Source organism: Corythoichthys intestinalis, chromosome 9 (assembly GCF_030265065.1).
Source record: "Corythoichthys intestinalis isolate RoL2023-P3 chromosome 9, ASM3026506v1, whole genome shotgun sequence".
In the NCBI taxonomy this organism is placed as follows: domain Eukaryota; kingdom Metazoa; phylum Chordata; class Actinopteri; order Syngnathiformes; family Syngnathidae; genus Corythoichthys; species Corythoichthys intestinalis.
This window is the reverse complement of record NC_080403.1, coordinates 10,626,126-10,643,561: the sequence shown is the minus strand read 5'-3', so window position 1 is coordinate 10,643,561 and position 17,436 is coordinate 10,626,126. Positions and strand designations below refer to the sequence as shown.

Sequence of the window (17,436 nt, the reverse complement as noted above, 5' to 3'; positions counted from 1 at the left end):
TAAAAAGCTAAATTGACATTTACAAATCCATAGGTGGAACATTGACAATGGTGGAGGCATGGAGATATTTACCACTTCCGATTCCGGCAGTCAAAACCTATGACCCCATTTTCATCTGGATGCCACTTCACCCCTACAAAACAGAGATTAATCGTTTTGATATTGTGGTTGGATAGTACTATACAGAAAAGTACCAGTATGCATTTTTCTATTAACCCTTTAGGGACACTGGTATAATAAAATATAATAAAAACTAATTTAATGAAATTAAAATAACTAAAAAAAGAATACACACTGTTTATGGCCCCAAGTAACCATGTAAAGCCGATTTCTATTTCTCATAGTATTTAACTCAGTACATTCCATTATTAGCAATAGATGTCCAGTGAATTTGAACCAGATAAACTGGCTATGAATGCTCATGTTTCAGTGTCATTGACGGCGCTAGATGTCTAATCCATTTTGCTCCATAAAAGTTTGTTCATTCGCCTCACTCATTGAAAATGGAGTGGACGTTTAGCGCCTTCAATGGCAGCCAAGGAGTCAATGAGTGCCCTATAAGGGTTAAATTAACAAAAAAAAAAATAAAATAATGATTTGCGCATCAAAGGGTTAAACATTTAAGAGTAATTGTCTGTATTATATAATTACTTTGTGTAGTCTTGAATGTTCTGATCCAACAATGCTGTGAAGCAACTACATGATTCACATCACTGGGGTCTGCTAACTTTGGATCTGGCTGCCTACCTCTCGGTGTGCCTGCAGACCCTCAATGGCAAATGATAATTAATTACACTCAGTAAGCTCGCTCCCTCTCTGATGGTCTGTAAAATTACAACATTAGCCAAATTACCCTTTTAGCCATTTGATGTCATTTGTTCTGATGCTTCTTTTTGCGCTGAAGGCTGATGACTCCCTTGAGACCCTCCCACACCAAACACACGCACAAACATACCACTTACCAGGGTATTGCCTGAAGAAACCCTTTGCGCTACCAAAATACTGCCAGATGAGAGTGGGATCTCTTTCAAAATTCTCCACGAACACTTTGTTCAGGGCTTCGGACCAATACACCCCGTTCACTATGTCTGGATCTGCGGAGATTAGGGTAAAAAAAAAGAAAAGGTGTAATACATAATATGTAATACGTCGTATATATAGTGGGAACAGAGACATGTAAATGAAATGGTTCTAAGACTAATCATCCTGCTCCCACAACTAAGTGCGCGCTTGACCTTTGTCCTTTATTGAACCCCCTGGAGGACACACAATGCCTTTGACTAAATCATGGCCTCCTCTCCTCCTGTGGACAAGCTGGCAGCAGCCTCCCTTTGTGCGCTGAACACAAGACTTATGAGGAGTTCATTACAGCCAAACAAAAGCAGTTCAGGAGTTACGCTTCTCTTTATGCCCCCGACTTGGTATTGATCCCCCTGTCGTGAGCTTGAGATAGCCTCAGCCATTTTTCACACAAACCACTTATTTCTCTCGCTCGTTTTATCAGCTCAAGGTAAAACGCCCAGAGCTTCCTTTTGGCTCACCTTTGTTATACATGTTGGTGGGCACCTGCACTACACTGAGGCTGAGGTTGACTGACAGATTGTTGAAGTGGTCATTTGGCTCCAGCAGGAAATCTCCTCCCAGTTCCACGTTGTTGCCCTCGTTGTCTACTTCGTTGATCAATACGGCGTTAAAGTACTCGTACTGAAGACAAGTTTGGAAACAGCAGCAATGTTACACACATTTTGGGTAGGACTAACTTTAACTCAAATCTATAGCATGCCAGGAAAAAGACATCTGATCACATCTTTTTCACATTCACCTTTAATTGGGTCACATTTTAAAGTTTTACAATATCGACATGACTTGGCCTTCGTGTGTGTAAATTTATGTTGCCCTTGTCCTTGTAAACTATTCCGGTTTCCTCCCACATGCGCAGAAAATGTTGATGTTGAGTTAATGGAAGATTTCAATTAGCCCAATTCAATTAGTCTATTTTTTTGTCTGGACTTTGCTTACACTGTAAACCCTAATACATTCACAGAGCTAAAAATTATTGTATATGAGATTACACAACAATATTTTCATGATGGATTGTATGGTTCTTGAATTTTTTTTTGAGCTTGCCACATAAATTAGTTATACAATATTAAGCCTAATTCAAATAAAGTGGCATGAATCTTAACAGAGCGCAAAACTTTATAGTTTAGTCAACTACATAATGACACTTGACTTTTACAAACTACCGGTATATAGTTATGAGTTACCGTAGTTCAACTGTTTGTGATTACAGTGTTTGCAGTGTACTCAGAGGTGAAACTGCGCCGGAACAATTCGGGGCCAGAACGGGGTGGAATGGCACTTTTTATCCCGAAAATATGACGACAACTGTCAAAACCCCATGCTAAAAAAATCTGCCAGGCTGCTACACACACATCTCATTTCCGAGAAAAAAAACAATCTACCAACATCAGACTTACCGGTACATACAGTTCACAAATGTTAACAACAAGCATAATAAAGTGTCTGTGTAGCATAAGCCGTTTACACTGATCTTAATTATTTATTTATTCTACAGAGCTCTCCAAGCTGCAGCAGTTTATCTGAGTCTGATGACTTAGTGACGAGTCGAGTCAAGTCGAGTCGATGTGCGCATGTGCGCAGCATACCACCCTTGACTCAGTTGTCCGTTCAATTGGCTGACAGACTGACATGTGATCAGTATGGATTAGGGCTGTCAAACGATTAAAAATTTTAATTGAGTTAATTACAGCTTAAAAATGAATTAATCGTAATTAATCGTGATTCAAACCATCTATAAAATATGCCATATTTTTCCGTAAATTATTGTTGGAACTAAAAGATAAGACACAAGACGGATATATACATTCAACATACGGTACATAAGTACTGTATTTTTTTATTATAACAATAAATCAACAAGATGGAATTAACATTATTAATATTCTCTAAAAGCGATCCATGGATAGAAAAACTTAAAAAAAAAAAACTAGTTCTTAAAAGATAAATGTTAGTACAAGTTATAGAAATTTTATATTAAAAATGTTTTCGTTTTATTAACATTTGTTAAATTTTCAATCAAAAAATAAACTAATAGCTCGCCATTGTTGATGTCATTACACCATGCTCACTCCCCAAACCCATAAAATCATTTGGACCCAAGCGCCAGCAGAGGGCGCCAAACAACAAAAAACAAGTAACAAGCGGACATTACACTGCTGTCATTTTAATCTGAGCGAGGCATGTGCCTTGATTGCGTCAAATATTTTAACGTGATTAATTAAAAAAAAAAAAAATTCCCGCCCGTTAACGCGATAATTTTGACAGCCCTAGTGTGGATAGTTAGCTCTGATTGGTTCAAATGCAAATGCTTTCTGAAACAGCAAAAAAAATAATATAAAAAAATAAAAGAACAAACTTGTTGAATTAATGCAATGAACAGGGCAATGCGAGAAAAAATGGATCAGATCTTTAAGAGAAAGGAAAGAGTTGGGGAGGTTTATTTTATTTTATTTTATTTTATTTTATTTTATTTTATTTTATATGATGGGGAGGTTCAGAACATTTTCCATGTTAATGTGCACTTTGGACTTATTTTTGTTCATTTATGTTAGGCTTTCCTTATCATTTAAATTAGTTTGAAAACGTTTGAGTGATATTAAAAACACCGGTATACTCCATTTCACTGTACATAATGTAAGTCATTTGTACTTATTTTTATTCATGTAGTGTATTATATCTTTTATTATTAGAAATTTTTTACTTTTTCCTCAGTTAAAATTACATCCTATGATCTTAAGTACAGTATTTTCCACACTATAAAGCACACCTAAAAGCCTTTAATTTTCTCTAATTTTCTCAAAAGCTGACAGTGCACCTTAATAATCCGGTGCGCTTTATGAATTAATATTGAGCCGCAACAGGTATCACAGCGCAGCATTATCTAATGCAGTGGTTCTTAAGCTTGCTAAAGGTATCGAACCCCACAAGTTTCATATGTTGATTCACCAAACCCTTCGGAATTATATAATAAAGCAAAAACTGATATATCTAAGCTAGCAAGCTAATGATTTGGCGAATTCCCGTTCAAAATTCTTCTCATTTTGACTGCATGTTTAATAAAGTGCATATGACACCATAAGCATGTTTATTTCTTATTTCGCGTGCTATTTTATGCTCCTGAATGAAATGGACTGCTTGGATGTGTGTGGAAGCGATCATTATATTTATTCAAATTTTTGAATCCCACGCCATGAATGAATAACAACGTTATGCTCAGTTTATTGCCCTTCTTCGTGTGCTCGGTATTCTGTCAAATTTTCAACCTCAACTGAAATTGCAACTTTGTGTTAAAAATGGCCGCGAATACAGCGATTACAAAGTAATCACTACAAATTTTCTTTAAATCAAGGACTATTTACTTATGTTTGATCATGGATGGTTTGTCCAGCTGCTTCCCCGGCAAATGAACTCTCCTACCCGCAGCAGGGGAACGACGAGCTGTAACTTGTTCGCCGCCGAGCGGGTTGCAGATTGGCATAGACAATCAACAACCCCGCCGCCATGTGACATGGTCCGGCGTAGTTTTGTGTCATTTTCCGCTTCGAAAGCCGAGAATAAGACTTTGAAACATGACTCGGTTCGGGTTAGCATGTCGGCTAGCTGTCACACCTCCTGGTTTGTTTACGCTCTCCGAGGCCGGGGCAGGGAAATGACAAAAGCCGGGCTAACGCCATATCGTACTGTATAAATGCATTTTTAATATTTCATATTCCATTTAGAACAAGGCTGTTATTTGTCATGACCATCCCATTTATTTAGCAATTTGGGAAAAATACTTAGATAAATAGAATAAACTGTAAAAATATTGGAGTAGAGAGACTGAAAAAATGTCATTTTGCCGATCTCTTCGTCACAAAAATACTGAGATAAAAAGAATATCCTGTAAAAATATTGAAGTAAAGAGACTGAAACAATGACGTTTTGCGGATCTCTTCGTTTTCCTCGTTCTGAATAATTCCACCTCAATGGGCTGAATTCTAAATCAGATGAAACCATGACCCTGCCGACGTCATCCTACTGTTGGGGACGGTAGAGCCCGATAATGGTAGGCATGGCTAAACGGCAGATTAAAAGACTAATTTCTCGTCATCTGCGCTTTGCCAAATTGTTGTTTGTAGTCAAATCGTCTCAAAATATGATTGTAATTCATATAATAATGCTATTAAAGACTTTTTATCCTGTTGTAGTGTGTTGTATTCCCTCATACCAAGTGCGAGTAACCTTCCACTGAGCAAACCAGTTCCTTCACCCATCAGATCGAGGACTAGCAGTTAAAAGAAATGGATTAAGCCTGTAAATTATGACAAAACCCGTCCAAAACCTGGTCTAAAAAGCCACTTTGCCTAGATTTAATCAGCGTACGAAAATAGGGCTCTGCGTTTCTTTACCTTCGCTTAACCCCTTAGATTTACTCACCGAACCCCTGGGGTCGATCGAACCCAGGTTAAGAACCACTGATCTAATGGATAAATAACATAACCCCAGCCTCTACTGTAGCGTTTATTCTATGTGCCTTATGATGCGGTGCGCCTTGCATGTGAAAAAGTTTTAAAATAGGCCATTCATTGAAGGTGCGCCTTACAATGCGGTGCGACTTGTAGTGCGGAAAATACAGTAGTCAAAATTCAGGTTTTGTATTTAGTTGTGAGGAAATGCGGGAAAATAAAAATCAGGAGATGCAGCGTAACTGTTTTGTTAAATGTTATTTTCAAAATCATTGAAAAAAAAAAATACAATTTTGAATGAAAATCAGCATATGCATTGACAGTATGTGTGATGCAGTAGCCCAATGTATGTGTAAAACCTGTTGTGTGTTTGTGTGTTATGGTGATAACCAAATAACCAAAATAAGTTTTCTTTGCATTTGAGTGGTTTTAGAAAAACAAAAAACAAAAACAAAAACAAAAAAAAAGTGCAAAAAATTCTGGCTCCGTGTGACCTTTATGTCAGTGAGTAACGGCAAGAAAATCCAGCCACTTTCACCCCTGAATTTACAATGATAAATGAAAAATAAAACACATAATAAATTAAAGAAATTGTATATTATATATACATATACGTATGTAATATATATATATATATATATATATATATATATATATATATATATATATATATATATATATATATATATATAAAATTACCATATTATAATTACCTATTAAAAATTATATATGATTAAATACGGTATGTTGTATTTGAAGGGTCTTAAAAATGATGACAGCCATAAATTCAAGCACTGTAATTGTTCTGGAGGAAAGGTAATTCCTTTATTTATGGCTAAGAAATTGAATTATAGTCTTAAGAATGCATTGACAGTATACAGTGAAAAAGGTTTTGCTTCCCTGAGTGCAAAGCCCCGCCTTCAATGGCTGTTATTTCAGGAAAAAAAGACTACCTCTTCCTGCCTGAGTGGCCTCTTTGTGGCCTCAGTACTGATCCAGTCGGAGAGAGTGGATGAAGGGAAGGGAGGAAAAGGACAGGTGATGTAGTCTACACTTCACACTCGAGGGAAGGCTATGTGGGCATCACCATCAAGCAGCCCGTGACAGCTCATACCACGCCTGAGCGACTCTTTGACGAGCTACGGTGGGGAGGGAGTTTTCTGCAGAGGAATAGTGCATCCTCAGCAGAGCTGCTGTACTGAGGCCCGTTAAGCGTGAGGGTTATTATTGTATAGCAGGCCATGGGACACTGCAGCTATGCTACACTGACTTTTACACCACTGCAGTCAGCTGTAGGCCTCACTGCAGAGAGCTGCCCCTTCAGTGCAGCGTGTTTGGCCTTTTATCAGAAACATGCAGCAAAGTCTGGTGACACAGCAGCTTTTTTCTCCTTTTCATGGACACATTCATACAACCTTTTTTTTTTGTTGTTCAAACACGTGTGTAGCATAAGAATTCAAAATTAGGATTTATAGTACTACAGTTTATTATTATGATGGATATTTCCATACCGTAAAAAGAAGCTTGGATCTATCTCATTGATTTAAATGAAGATTTTAAAATGAGTAAAGAAATCTGAAGAAATTAAAGAAAGAAAACTACTGAACTAAGATGTTTGGTAGTGAAAATGCATTTATTTTTAACACAAGTTATGTGCCATGCCATGTTTAAAAGCATTTTAATCCATGAAAAAAGGAGAGATACTTGAGAACTGATTAAGATGAACGGCTTGATACATACATGAAGTTTGATACATACTTCAGAAGAAAAAAAACCTTAAATGCGCTTAACTCAGAGATAATTTAAAATAGTTCATGATACTAATCTATGTCAGGACACTGATAATGTCCATTAGTCAATGATTTGACAAAGTAGGTTATTTTAATTTCACACTGTCACACATTAAAAAACAAATGCACTTGGTAAAAAAAGTTTTCCTGTTTATTGAATTTAAAAAATTATTCACAATCATACAATTATGTTATTAGTAAAACAATATTCATGCATTCATACTGCTTATTCCACAGATGGTCACTGAAATAGTGGAGCCAATCCCATCTGACAACAGGCAGGAGGCGGGGTTTAGGCTAACTATTCCACACTTTCCTCCCCCTCCTACAGATCTCTGCAAATTTTTACATTTGTAAAAAGTACATTACATTACATTACATTTACCTTATCAGATATTTATAAAACAGGCCACATATTCTTCAAAATAGGTAATAAAGTATCAAGGGTTTGATAAGGTCACATGCAGATCAATGTTAACTGTTTTATATGAGATCCAAGTTGGTCAATAGGGTTAAATGGCATTTTAGGTGTACTTTATACCTATTTGGTATGTATTAAAAAAAAAAAAAACTGCGGAAAACAGAGACAAGGCTGAAAAAGCAGTTTCTGCTCTTGCACCCCTCTTTAAAATAAACTGCTGTATTTTAAGCCAAAACAACAGTTGTGTTTGATTGAACAATATGTCTATATGCTGCCACAGCAGTTTCATGGCTAACAAAGCCCCCAAACTATTTTTAATTTGTCCGTTTTACCCTGGAAACCCCCGTTTACAGACACCGCACATCCGCTTTCGTTGCAACCAAGCCATAAAAAGAAGGTAAGCAATTATATATATTATTCGAAATGTCATTTTTAGCTCAGAATCATTAATTGATGTCTAATATTTATTAAAAAATTTTTTTTTTAAATTATTCACTCGCATATTTTAAACTTTTAAACAAATTACATCACAATGAAAAAAAATTAACATCTGTAAATTAGTCACGGATATCTACCCCATAACTATCGCTTGATTGCATTTTTTTTTTGTTACTGTCGTATTTTCCCCATCTTTTTAGATGATAAATAATCGATCCAAACAAAGAAAATGTGAAAAAAAAAAACCTTTAAAAGGGTAAATATATGAAAAAGAAAATCTCGACCACTCTTTGATGTCTGCATGGCAACCGTTGTTATGTTACCATGTTTCACCCATATAATCCCCCAAAGATCCGGCTGTGGTCATTCACAGCTGTGTCTTGACACTCGGTGATACATGCTACACGGAGTTTTTGGATCGAAAAGAGGTAAGTACGCGACAAAATCTCGTTAAAATCATGGCGTCTTTAATTATGCTCTCTCATGCTCTCACCTCCAGTTAGGGTAAAATGATTTTTTTTTTAAAATGCTCTCCTGTTCAAATTTTTTCTTCCCCCAGAAAATGGAGATTTTAAGCTTTCCAATGATGTATCACACATGCATATAGGACCATTTTGAAATATGGCCAAATAAGGGGTCTCAGAGCGGAACTTCAAGTCACCTGAGTGTTTTCAGCCATATGTATTTTCAAGCATTTTTAAAAAATATATATATTTGGGCTGATGAAAAATAAATTTACTCAGAAACCTTTATTCGTATAGAATTATTTAAAATTTGAACGGTGGGATGTAAAATGTCCTGTAATTACCCTAATAGTATTAGACTAATACACTTAACAAATTATGAGCCTTTTTAGAGGCCCAAGGTTTGTTTTAAGAAGTACAAAGCAAAGAATTATGTAAATAAACCTGCTGGCGTAGCACCAAAAACAAATGATAAGAGACATCGACTATGATGTGCACTCCCTTGAACTGGTGAAACCTCTCGGGGTCACTGCGGAAATCACGAGCGTCCTGACTTGCAGCGGCTGAGATAAGAAGGCCCTCTTATCGCGCTGCAGTCAGTGAAATGGGCCGTGAAAAATGTGCAGTGTCAGAGAAGGCAAGGGTGTCTAAATGATGCCACTAGGCTCAATGTCATGACATCACATCATGATTGCACATTGATATTTTATTGTTATTTTTATGTCCTTTAAAATGAAGTATGCCATAAATCAAAATCTTTAGTACTTTAAGTAAAAATAGCATGTTTCTTAACCGACTAAAAATTATTAGAAACTATTCTTAAGAAATTCAAAGGACGCCAGAATATAAATTAATAGAAATAATATATGTGGCGGAAAAAACTCAGGTGACTTAAAGTTCTGCTCTGAGACCACCAATTTGGCCAAATTTAAAAATTGTCCTATATGCATGTGTGATAAATCATTGGAAAGCTTAAAATCTCAATTTTCTGCGGGAAGAAAAATTTTGAACAGGAGGTCATTCACAAAAAAAAGAAAAAAAAAAAATGTAAACAGTCAAACCTTAACTGGAGGTGAGAGCATGCGAGAGCATAAATAAAGACGGCATGATTTTAACGAGATATGATTGCGTACTTACCTCTTTTCGATCCAAAAACTCCATGTAGCATGAATCACCGAGTGTCAAGACACAGATGTGAATGGCCACAACTGGACTTTTTGGACTTTTTCTTTGTTTGGAGCGATCATTTATTATCTAAAATATTAGGGAAGATGCGACCGTAACGAAAAAAACAATACAATTAAGCGATAATTATGAGGTAGATATCCATGACTTTTTTACAGATGCAATTTTTTTCATTGTGACGTAATTTGTTTAAAAGTTTAAAATATGCGAGTGAATAATTTTTTGAAGTCATTAAAAAAAAAAAAAAAAAAAAATACACATCAGTTAATGATTCTAAGCTAAAAATGACAGACATTTCGAACAATAAATATGATTAGTTACCTTCTTTTTATAGCAAGGTTGAAACAAGAGCGGTTGCGCGATGTCTGTAAACAAGGGTTTCTAGGGTAAAACGGACAAATAAAAAATAGTTTGGGGGCTTATTGCGCCATGAATCTGCTATGGCAGCATATAGACATATTGTTCCAATCAAACACAACAGTTCTTTTGACTTAAAATACAGCAATTTCTTTTAAAGAGGGGTGCAAGAGCAGAAACTGCTTTTTCAGCCTTGTCTCTGTTTTCCGCCATATATTTCTAAAAATGAATAATACACCACATTTGCACAATCTAATGTGATTTAATAGAAAAGCTGCATTGTATGTACTGTATGTTAACAGGCAGCTGAAATCAGTACTTTGAACTCTTGTTAAATTTTTAGTCCGATGCAGTCCATGATCTGAACTCCAGCATTATATATCAATCAATTACACCATTTAATTCAATGAAGGGATGTGTAAATGCCGGAGCTGCATGTCTTGTTCTAGCTTTGAGAAAAGAACTGCAGCAGGAAGGAACAAAGCAAATGAAACATATTCAAATGTTGTAAACGGTTCTATTAACTTTAAAGTACCGTGGTTATTTCAGTGTTTTGTTGCTCGAATGGGTTTCCAATCTGGAGGCTTGTACTTGAAACAACGCTCTTCGAAAAAGAGTTTCATTTATCTTTGTCCTTTGGACAGAGAGAAAAGATGGGGAGGGGGGAGAGTGTGAGTGAGAGAGGCGGGGGGTCTAATAAACGACAAAAATACTGCATTCCCTCTGCAGAGACTAAGGAAGCTCAATGCAGCTTGAAATTCCGCAATGGGAGCCACTATAGTGTCCTAAACATATTGTGCCGACTAAAATAAAGATAAATTATAAAGTGCTTGACTCCACCTCCTAACTGGTGCACTGGCAGTCAGAATCCCCATCATCTTTATTCTATAGACGTGAAACTTTCTCTTCATTGAAAGTAAACGTTGACTTGCTTGTGACGTCATGTAGCTGCAGCCTTCAACAATGATGCATTATGTTTCAAGGCTGACATCCAAGGACAAAGCCAACTCAATTAAAGACTTATAGTGCCCATTACCTTGTCCCTTTTCTCTAATCTGCTCATGGCCAAATGGTTATTCTCACTCACTCTATGCTAATTATTCTGTGTCTTTTATTTTCTTTGGTTCTCATTTTGTGTGGAAAGAGCTCACCTGCAGGTCTGGATTTTCAGTGTGCTGATGATGTGCCTCTTCGGCAGCCTCCACCAGCCTCTGCACAGAGAAAAACAACTCGATAACGAAATACTTCAGAAAGTGTGCCGGATTGCTGATCATTTTTTTCTTTGTGTCAAAATATTGATTAATATAATGTTGTTTAATATAAGGGTGGAGGTAAATACCACAACTAACATATATCAACATACTAAGCAAGTATGAGATGTAAAAGAAAAAGGCATGCAAGCAGTCTGTCTGAATGAATTAATGAATGCTTTATTTTGGACGTGAGAAAATATTAAAAAAAATAAATAAATAAAAATCTAACATAACCAATGACATTCTTGAGATAACAGCAACGATAGTTAAGCCAATAATAATGATAATAATAAATATGATAAGAATTTATTCATTGTGTCCAAAATGGAGTAGGATGAAGCATTTGCTTATTAGAACCTAGCCCCCTTTTCTATTCCACATTTCTATCAGTCCGCCCTATTTAATTAGTCCTCATATCAGCAAAGAAATAAAGCAAATAACCATATATGATAAGATAATTATTAAATGGTTATTAAATATTTGCTTTTACCAATGAATGCTGAGAATAAAGTATTGATTGCTATAATAGTATGTTCCATGATTGATTGCAGTACATTTTTGTGATTGATAACTATAGAAATGTTTAGCTCTTGATAGAACTGCCTTGTCATTCTGACCGGTATAAACCGGCCCAGGTTGCACAGCTCAACTTCAAGGATAAGCAACAGACATTGAGAAACTGAACTGTCTAGGACATTTAAGAAATCATATTGTTACATTTTATTACTTGCCAAATGCTTTTGCCTAGTGCTGTCGCAATGAAGAAATGCTTTTCCCTCGAGCTGCTCGCAACGATGAAATGCTTTTGCTCATTTGTTAATGTTTTGCCTTAAAGAAGCTTTGAAGAGGCATCTTGCCTGACAGGCAGAAGAGGCAGCTTTGCCTTGCTGAAAATGTGCCGACACACATGAATATAAATCCACCTACATGCACACACATAGCCATACAAATACAAGGGGTGTCGCCAGCTTGCTTTCCCTTTCTCTTTTAGGGCAAAACACCCGTCTGTTGCTAGGGCCATCCCGAATAAAAAGGAGGGTGAAGGAGGGGCTAGTTAGAACGTGCGGAAGCCGTATAGTTTCCCTTCTTTCTCCATACAAGCTTTTCAACTAAATTGAGTGCCTTCTCTCCTTATTTTGGGTAATATTAAAAATGTCTACCTAAGGATTCGTAATTGAACTTGACAATATACATACAAGATAAACAACAATAAATAGGACCTAGCCAATAAAAAATATGTGAAAATCCCCTATAATTGAACCCCTCCCTTTTCCCTATACGCTGTGAAAACCATGTGCTTGTAAACTTCCTAAACTGGGTCATATTTGGACATTGCTTGAGCCCCTCATCTAGTTCATTCCACAGCCTCACTCCACAAACAGAAACACAACAACTTTTTAATGTAGTCCGTACTCTCTGTTGCTGTAAGTCAGTACTTCTCAAATAGTGGGGCGCGCCCCCCTGGGGGGGCGCAGAGCGATGCCAGGGGGGGCGCATGTGACCTCGGGGAACATGCTTTTTTTTTTTTTTTTCCGTACTGGAATAAAGTGTACTTGCACATCCACTCAGTGGGTGGCAGTGGCGCTCTCATTTTCAGAGTGCGCGCAGTATTTTTGAACTAAGGAAGAGCACTCAGCACACACAGAAAACAGATATGAAGAGCAGTGTGCCGCCGCCGTTTTCGAAAGCCGTTTTCCGACCGGACTCACTCACGCAGCGACCCACTGTCTTGTCCGGTTCTCACGTCGCCGCCCGAGAAGGGCCATTTTCGGCTTGGGATCGTCACGACGACCGCCCTCACCTACGGTTCTACCTCGGCCGCCGAGAGTGCGCTTTTTCGCGCCGTTTGCCTTTTAGCTTTGACTTTTAATACAGTGGGTGATGGGGAAAGACCACATTTTACTGTGTCTAAAAATAATTATAGCGGACAGCCAGAAGCCAAATCAATTAAGACGCCACTTAAAGACATTAGACCCCAATCTCATTGATAAGCCGCTTGATTGTTTTTCAACGAAAACTTGCCGAATATTGCCAACTACCGTCCTGCTTTGTCAGTGTTATATCTGTAAACCAGTGAGAATTGTTAGCATGCTCACTGCAAAATAACGCCACACCATTGTAAAGAAGGTAATACTGTGAGCAGCAAAAATAAAAACTGTCCTTCTGTCGAAGGACACTCATTTTTTCTTTTATTCAGCTTTGTTTTTTGGTCAAATTTTTTGGCATATTGTCCTCATGAGTGAATGTTACTAATCAATTTTAATTTGTTATTATTTACTGATTTTATTACATTTTATTTTTCTGTATCAAATGGTCAAAAATGTACCTTGAGTGTATTTTTTATAGTTTGGATGTGACTTTTTTTTTAATTCCGGCAAATTGATGCGTGTCAGGTCTTCTCTGTTACAAACAAAACAATGTTAATAAAGTTATACTTTACTATAAGTTGATCTATGTTACTTTTTTTCTTTATTAGAAAAAAAGGACACAATGTTAGGCAGATGCGTATTTATAATAGTAATTTCATAGACAAATGATACTATTTACAGTGGCGGCAGAGAGTTTGGGGGGGGCGCGAAACATTTACGTCTTCCTTGGGGGGGCGTAACAGAAAATAACTGAGAAGCACTGCTGTAAGTGAAGCTCCCCCCCTCGAACTGTAATGCCCTTCTCTGCTAAAAAACAATTTCTGTATATTGCCAGGAAGTAAATTGTGTACAGCCTTATACATGAGCTGAGCTGTTTGAAAATGAACCAGGTCTGTGAATTTGAATGTTCTGGATTTTAAAAACAATATACAGTGCTGCTCAAAAGTTTGTGAACCCCCTCAACATTTTGGAATTTTCTATTATTTCAACCTGATTTCCTAATCAATCAATTCAGTAGTTTTTTTTTGTTTTTTTAACAGTTGTGTTGTCGAGACTAAATTAAAAAGAGTTTTCATCAACTGATGTAGGTGCAAAATTGAACTGTTTGGTCACAACCAAAACCGCCATGTCTGGCGAAAAGTCAACACTGCATACCACCAAAAGAACCTTCTCCCAACAGTGAAGCATGGAGGTGGGAATGTCAAGATCTGGGCTTGCTTTTCATCCTCAGGACCTGGACAACTCCACATAGTCCAGGGAATCATGAATTCTGAGGAATATTGTCAAATCCTAGAACATAACCTGACGCCATCTGTTTTGAAGTTAAAGCTTGGCAGAAGGTGGATCATGCAACATGATAATGATCCAAAGCATTCCAGCAATACAACCAAGGAATGGCTGAAAAAGAAGAAGATTCGTGTTCTGGACTGGCCCAGTCAAAGTCCTGACCTAAATCCCATTGAAATGCTGTGGCGGGACCTGAAGCGAGCAGTTCATGCCAGACGCCCATCAAACCTCTCTCAACTGACTGCGTTCTGCAAGGAAGAATGGGCAAAAATCCCCCAAAGTAGATGTGAGAGGCTGATTAGTCACTACAGAAACCGTTTGGTTGAGGTAATCTCTGCAAAAGGAGGCGCAATATCCTATTAACTGAAGGGGTTCACATACTTTTGCACACATGATATCTGAGTTTTTCTTAAATCAACCACTTTTGTTAAATAAAGAATGACAATATAACTATTTCTTTTGTTTCAGTCCATTATTTGGAATGTCAGTATTGTGGATTTGGGTATAACTTAACATTTAATAAGGTTATTTTAGTTATTTTTTACAAAAAATCTGACCATCGCTGTGGGGTTCACAAACTTTCGAGCAGCACTGTATTTGTATGATCCCTATAACCAGCATTATGCACTATTGTTATGGCCTTTTTTTGTAAAATGGATAGTGAATTTATTGCATATTTAGAGGGATTACCCCAGACCTCTGCACAGTAGTGTATATATTGCAGGAATAAAGAACTGTATAGAATGTAGAGTGAATTATTGTTAAGACTGTGATTTGCTTTATTCAGCACTGAAATGCTTTTTGATACTTTGTCTGTTTTATATGAGTTTTCCAATCAATCTTCTCATCAATAACTACCCCAAGAAACTTGTTTTAATAGACCCTGTCAATATTCACCTCATCTATCTGTATTTATACTCGGCTATATCTATTGTATCTGCTAAATAACATGAATTGGGCTTTACTTAAGTTTAATGATAATTTGTTTCTGTCAAAACATGTTTTAGTTCGCAAATTTCATCAGAAACCTTCCCCAGGACCCCATGTAAATCTCCCCCAGAGCAAAAGATACTTGTTGCATCTGCAAATAAAACTAATTCTAGTATTCTTGAAATTTTCTATATGTCATTTATATAAAGAATAAACAGTTTTGGACCTAACACTGAACCCTGGGGACGCCACAAGCAATGTCCAAGCAAGAGGCTGAATAGTTACCCAACTTCACAACTTGTTTTCTGTTACTTAAATAGCTCTTCACCCAGTGTAGTGCCTCTCTCCTGATCCCATACTTTTCCATTTTATTGATTAAATGTCATGATTACTGGTGTCAAATGCTTTTTTAAGATCTATGAATATTCCAACTGAATGTAATTTGTGATCAACAGCGTTAGTGATCTCCTCGACTGATTCTACTCAAGCTAGTGATGTTGAACTGTTTGCCCTTAATCCATACTGACTGTAAAAGTAAGTTATAGTTACTTATGAATTTATCTAATGTGTTGTTGAATAATTTTTCCAGAATTTAGGAAAATTGTGGATGTAAAGAAACAGCCCTGTAATTTGTGGTGTCTAGTCCCTGGTAGGAAAAGTCTGATAGGATGCAAATGTGATCTTCCAGAAAAACTTTGACATTGTCACTTCAACGCTATTGTGTCGATCAGCATATTTACATCCAAAAGTAATAAGCACTAGGGGACATAATAATCGATTAACTCTTTGGCTGCCGTTGACGACGATGGACGTCTAATCCATTATGACTGGCCCCCCAGTCAAATTGGATTGGATATCTATCGCCGTCAATGGCAGAGAAGCATGATTATTCAATGCTAGTAGAGGTGGGTGTTATTGCCTCAAAACGATGAAATGGGAATGAAAATGCTGAAAAGTATGTACGTCACAGCATTTTGATTACTCACAATATTTAAGCCAACCTTGTTTTACTTTGTTTTACACTACAATGTAAATAGCGAAAAGAAAAAAAAAAACCAAACAAACAAACAAACAAAAAAAAACTGCCCAAGTAGTGTTTTTTTTTTTTTTTCAAATAGTGTTTAACCCCAGAAGTCAAATGTAATGTAACAGTTGAAAATTAACAGTTTCCTTTCAGACTTGTAACTTATTTTGAATAATTATGTAATTTGTGTGGAATGTGATGAAAATTAATGTTATTCTTATTTTGCAATAGATTGCAGCGGCCATTTTATTGCGTGGTAATGAGAGCAACTCAATTAATGGATAAGGTATTTATATATTTTTAGCACAGTATTGCTGTTTTTTGTCCCAAAGATCAGATTCACATATAGAATATGTTATAAATGCAAATATATAAGATATCATTTAAAAAATTATTCAAAAATATAATTTATAATTATGCTGAATACCATTGTTGTAACTACTGGGAGCTCTTTTCTCTTTTTTATCGCGCTGCCCTGTTAGTGTACAACAGCATAGCACGGCATCATAATTAGGATACCAAAATTGAGCAAAAACTTGCAATTAGCACAGTTGGAGGAGTCAATATGGAGTTGTTAAATTGACACGTCATTAAGTAGAGCACAGTACAGTTGAAGCACATACAAAAATAAATTATCTATACAAATACTACTTATCTGCTCACTTCTTTTTAATTTTCACTTAATAATTGCCCATGCCTAAAATGCATCATAATACTGTATTGTTGAATCACAATAAAGGTTGCGTTGTTAAATTGGTCTCTTCAGGGGTGCTCGAAGGGTTCCCCCAAAGTTGCTATTTGCACTTCACTTTGCAACCCTGGTGTCCGGTAATATATGAATACCAATTTCCCAAACAGTTTATCCCTTAGTGTAAAAAGTGACCCACAACA

At 36.6% G+C, this 17,436-nt stretch overlaps 1 protein-coding gene across 1 annotated transcript in view; it reads right to left on the bottom strand.

Annotated features, from left to right (window-relative positions):
• cacna2d3 (calcium channel, voltage dependent, alpha2/delta subunit 3) overlaps positions 1-17,436 on the bottom strand; it is an 84,009-nt gene that overhangs the window by 40,020 nt on the left and 26,553 nt on the right. Inside the window, exons 6-9 of the mRNA XM_057846671.1 lie at positions 11,335-11,394; positions 1,542-1,704; positions 963-1,094; positions 73-133 (exon numbers count right to left, since the gene is read on the bottom strand). Of these exons, the coding sequence (XP_057702654.1) occupies positions 73-133; positions 963-1,094; positions 1,542-1,704; positions 11,335-11,394 (416 nt within the window). The remainder of the gene's footprint in view (positions 1-72; positions 134-962; positions 1,095-1,541; positions 1,705-11,334; positions 11,395-17,436) is intronic.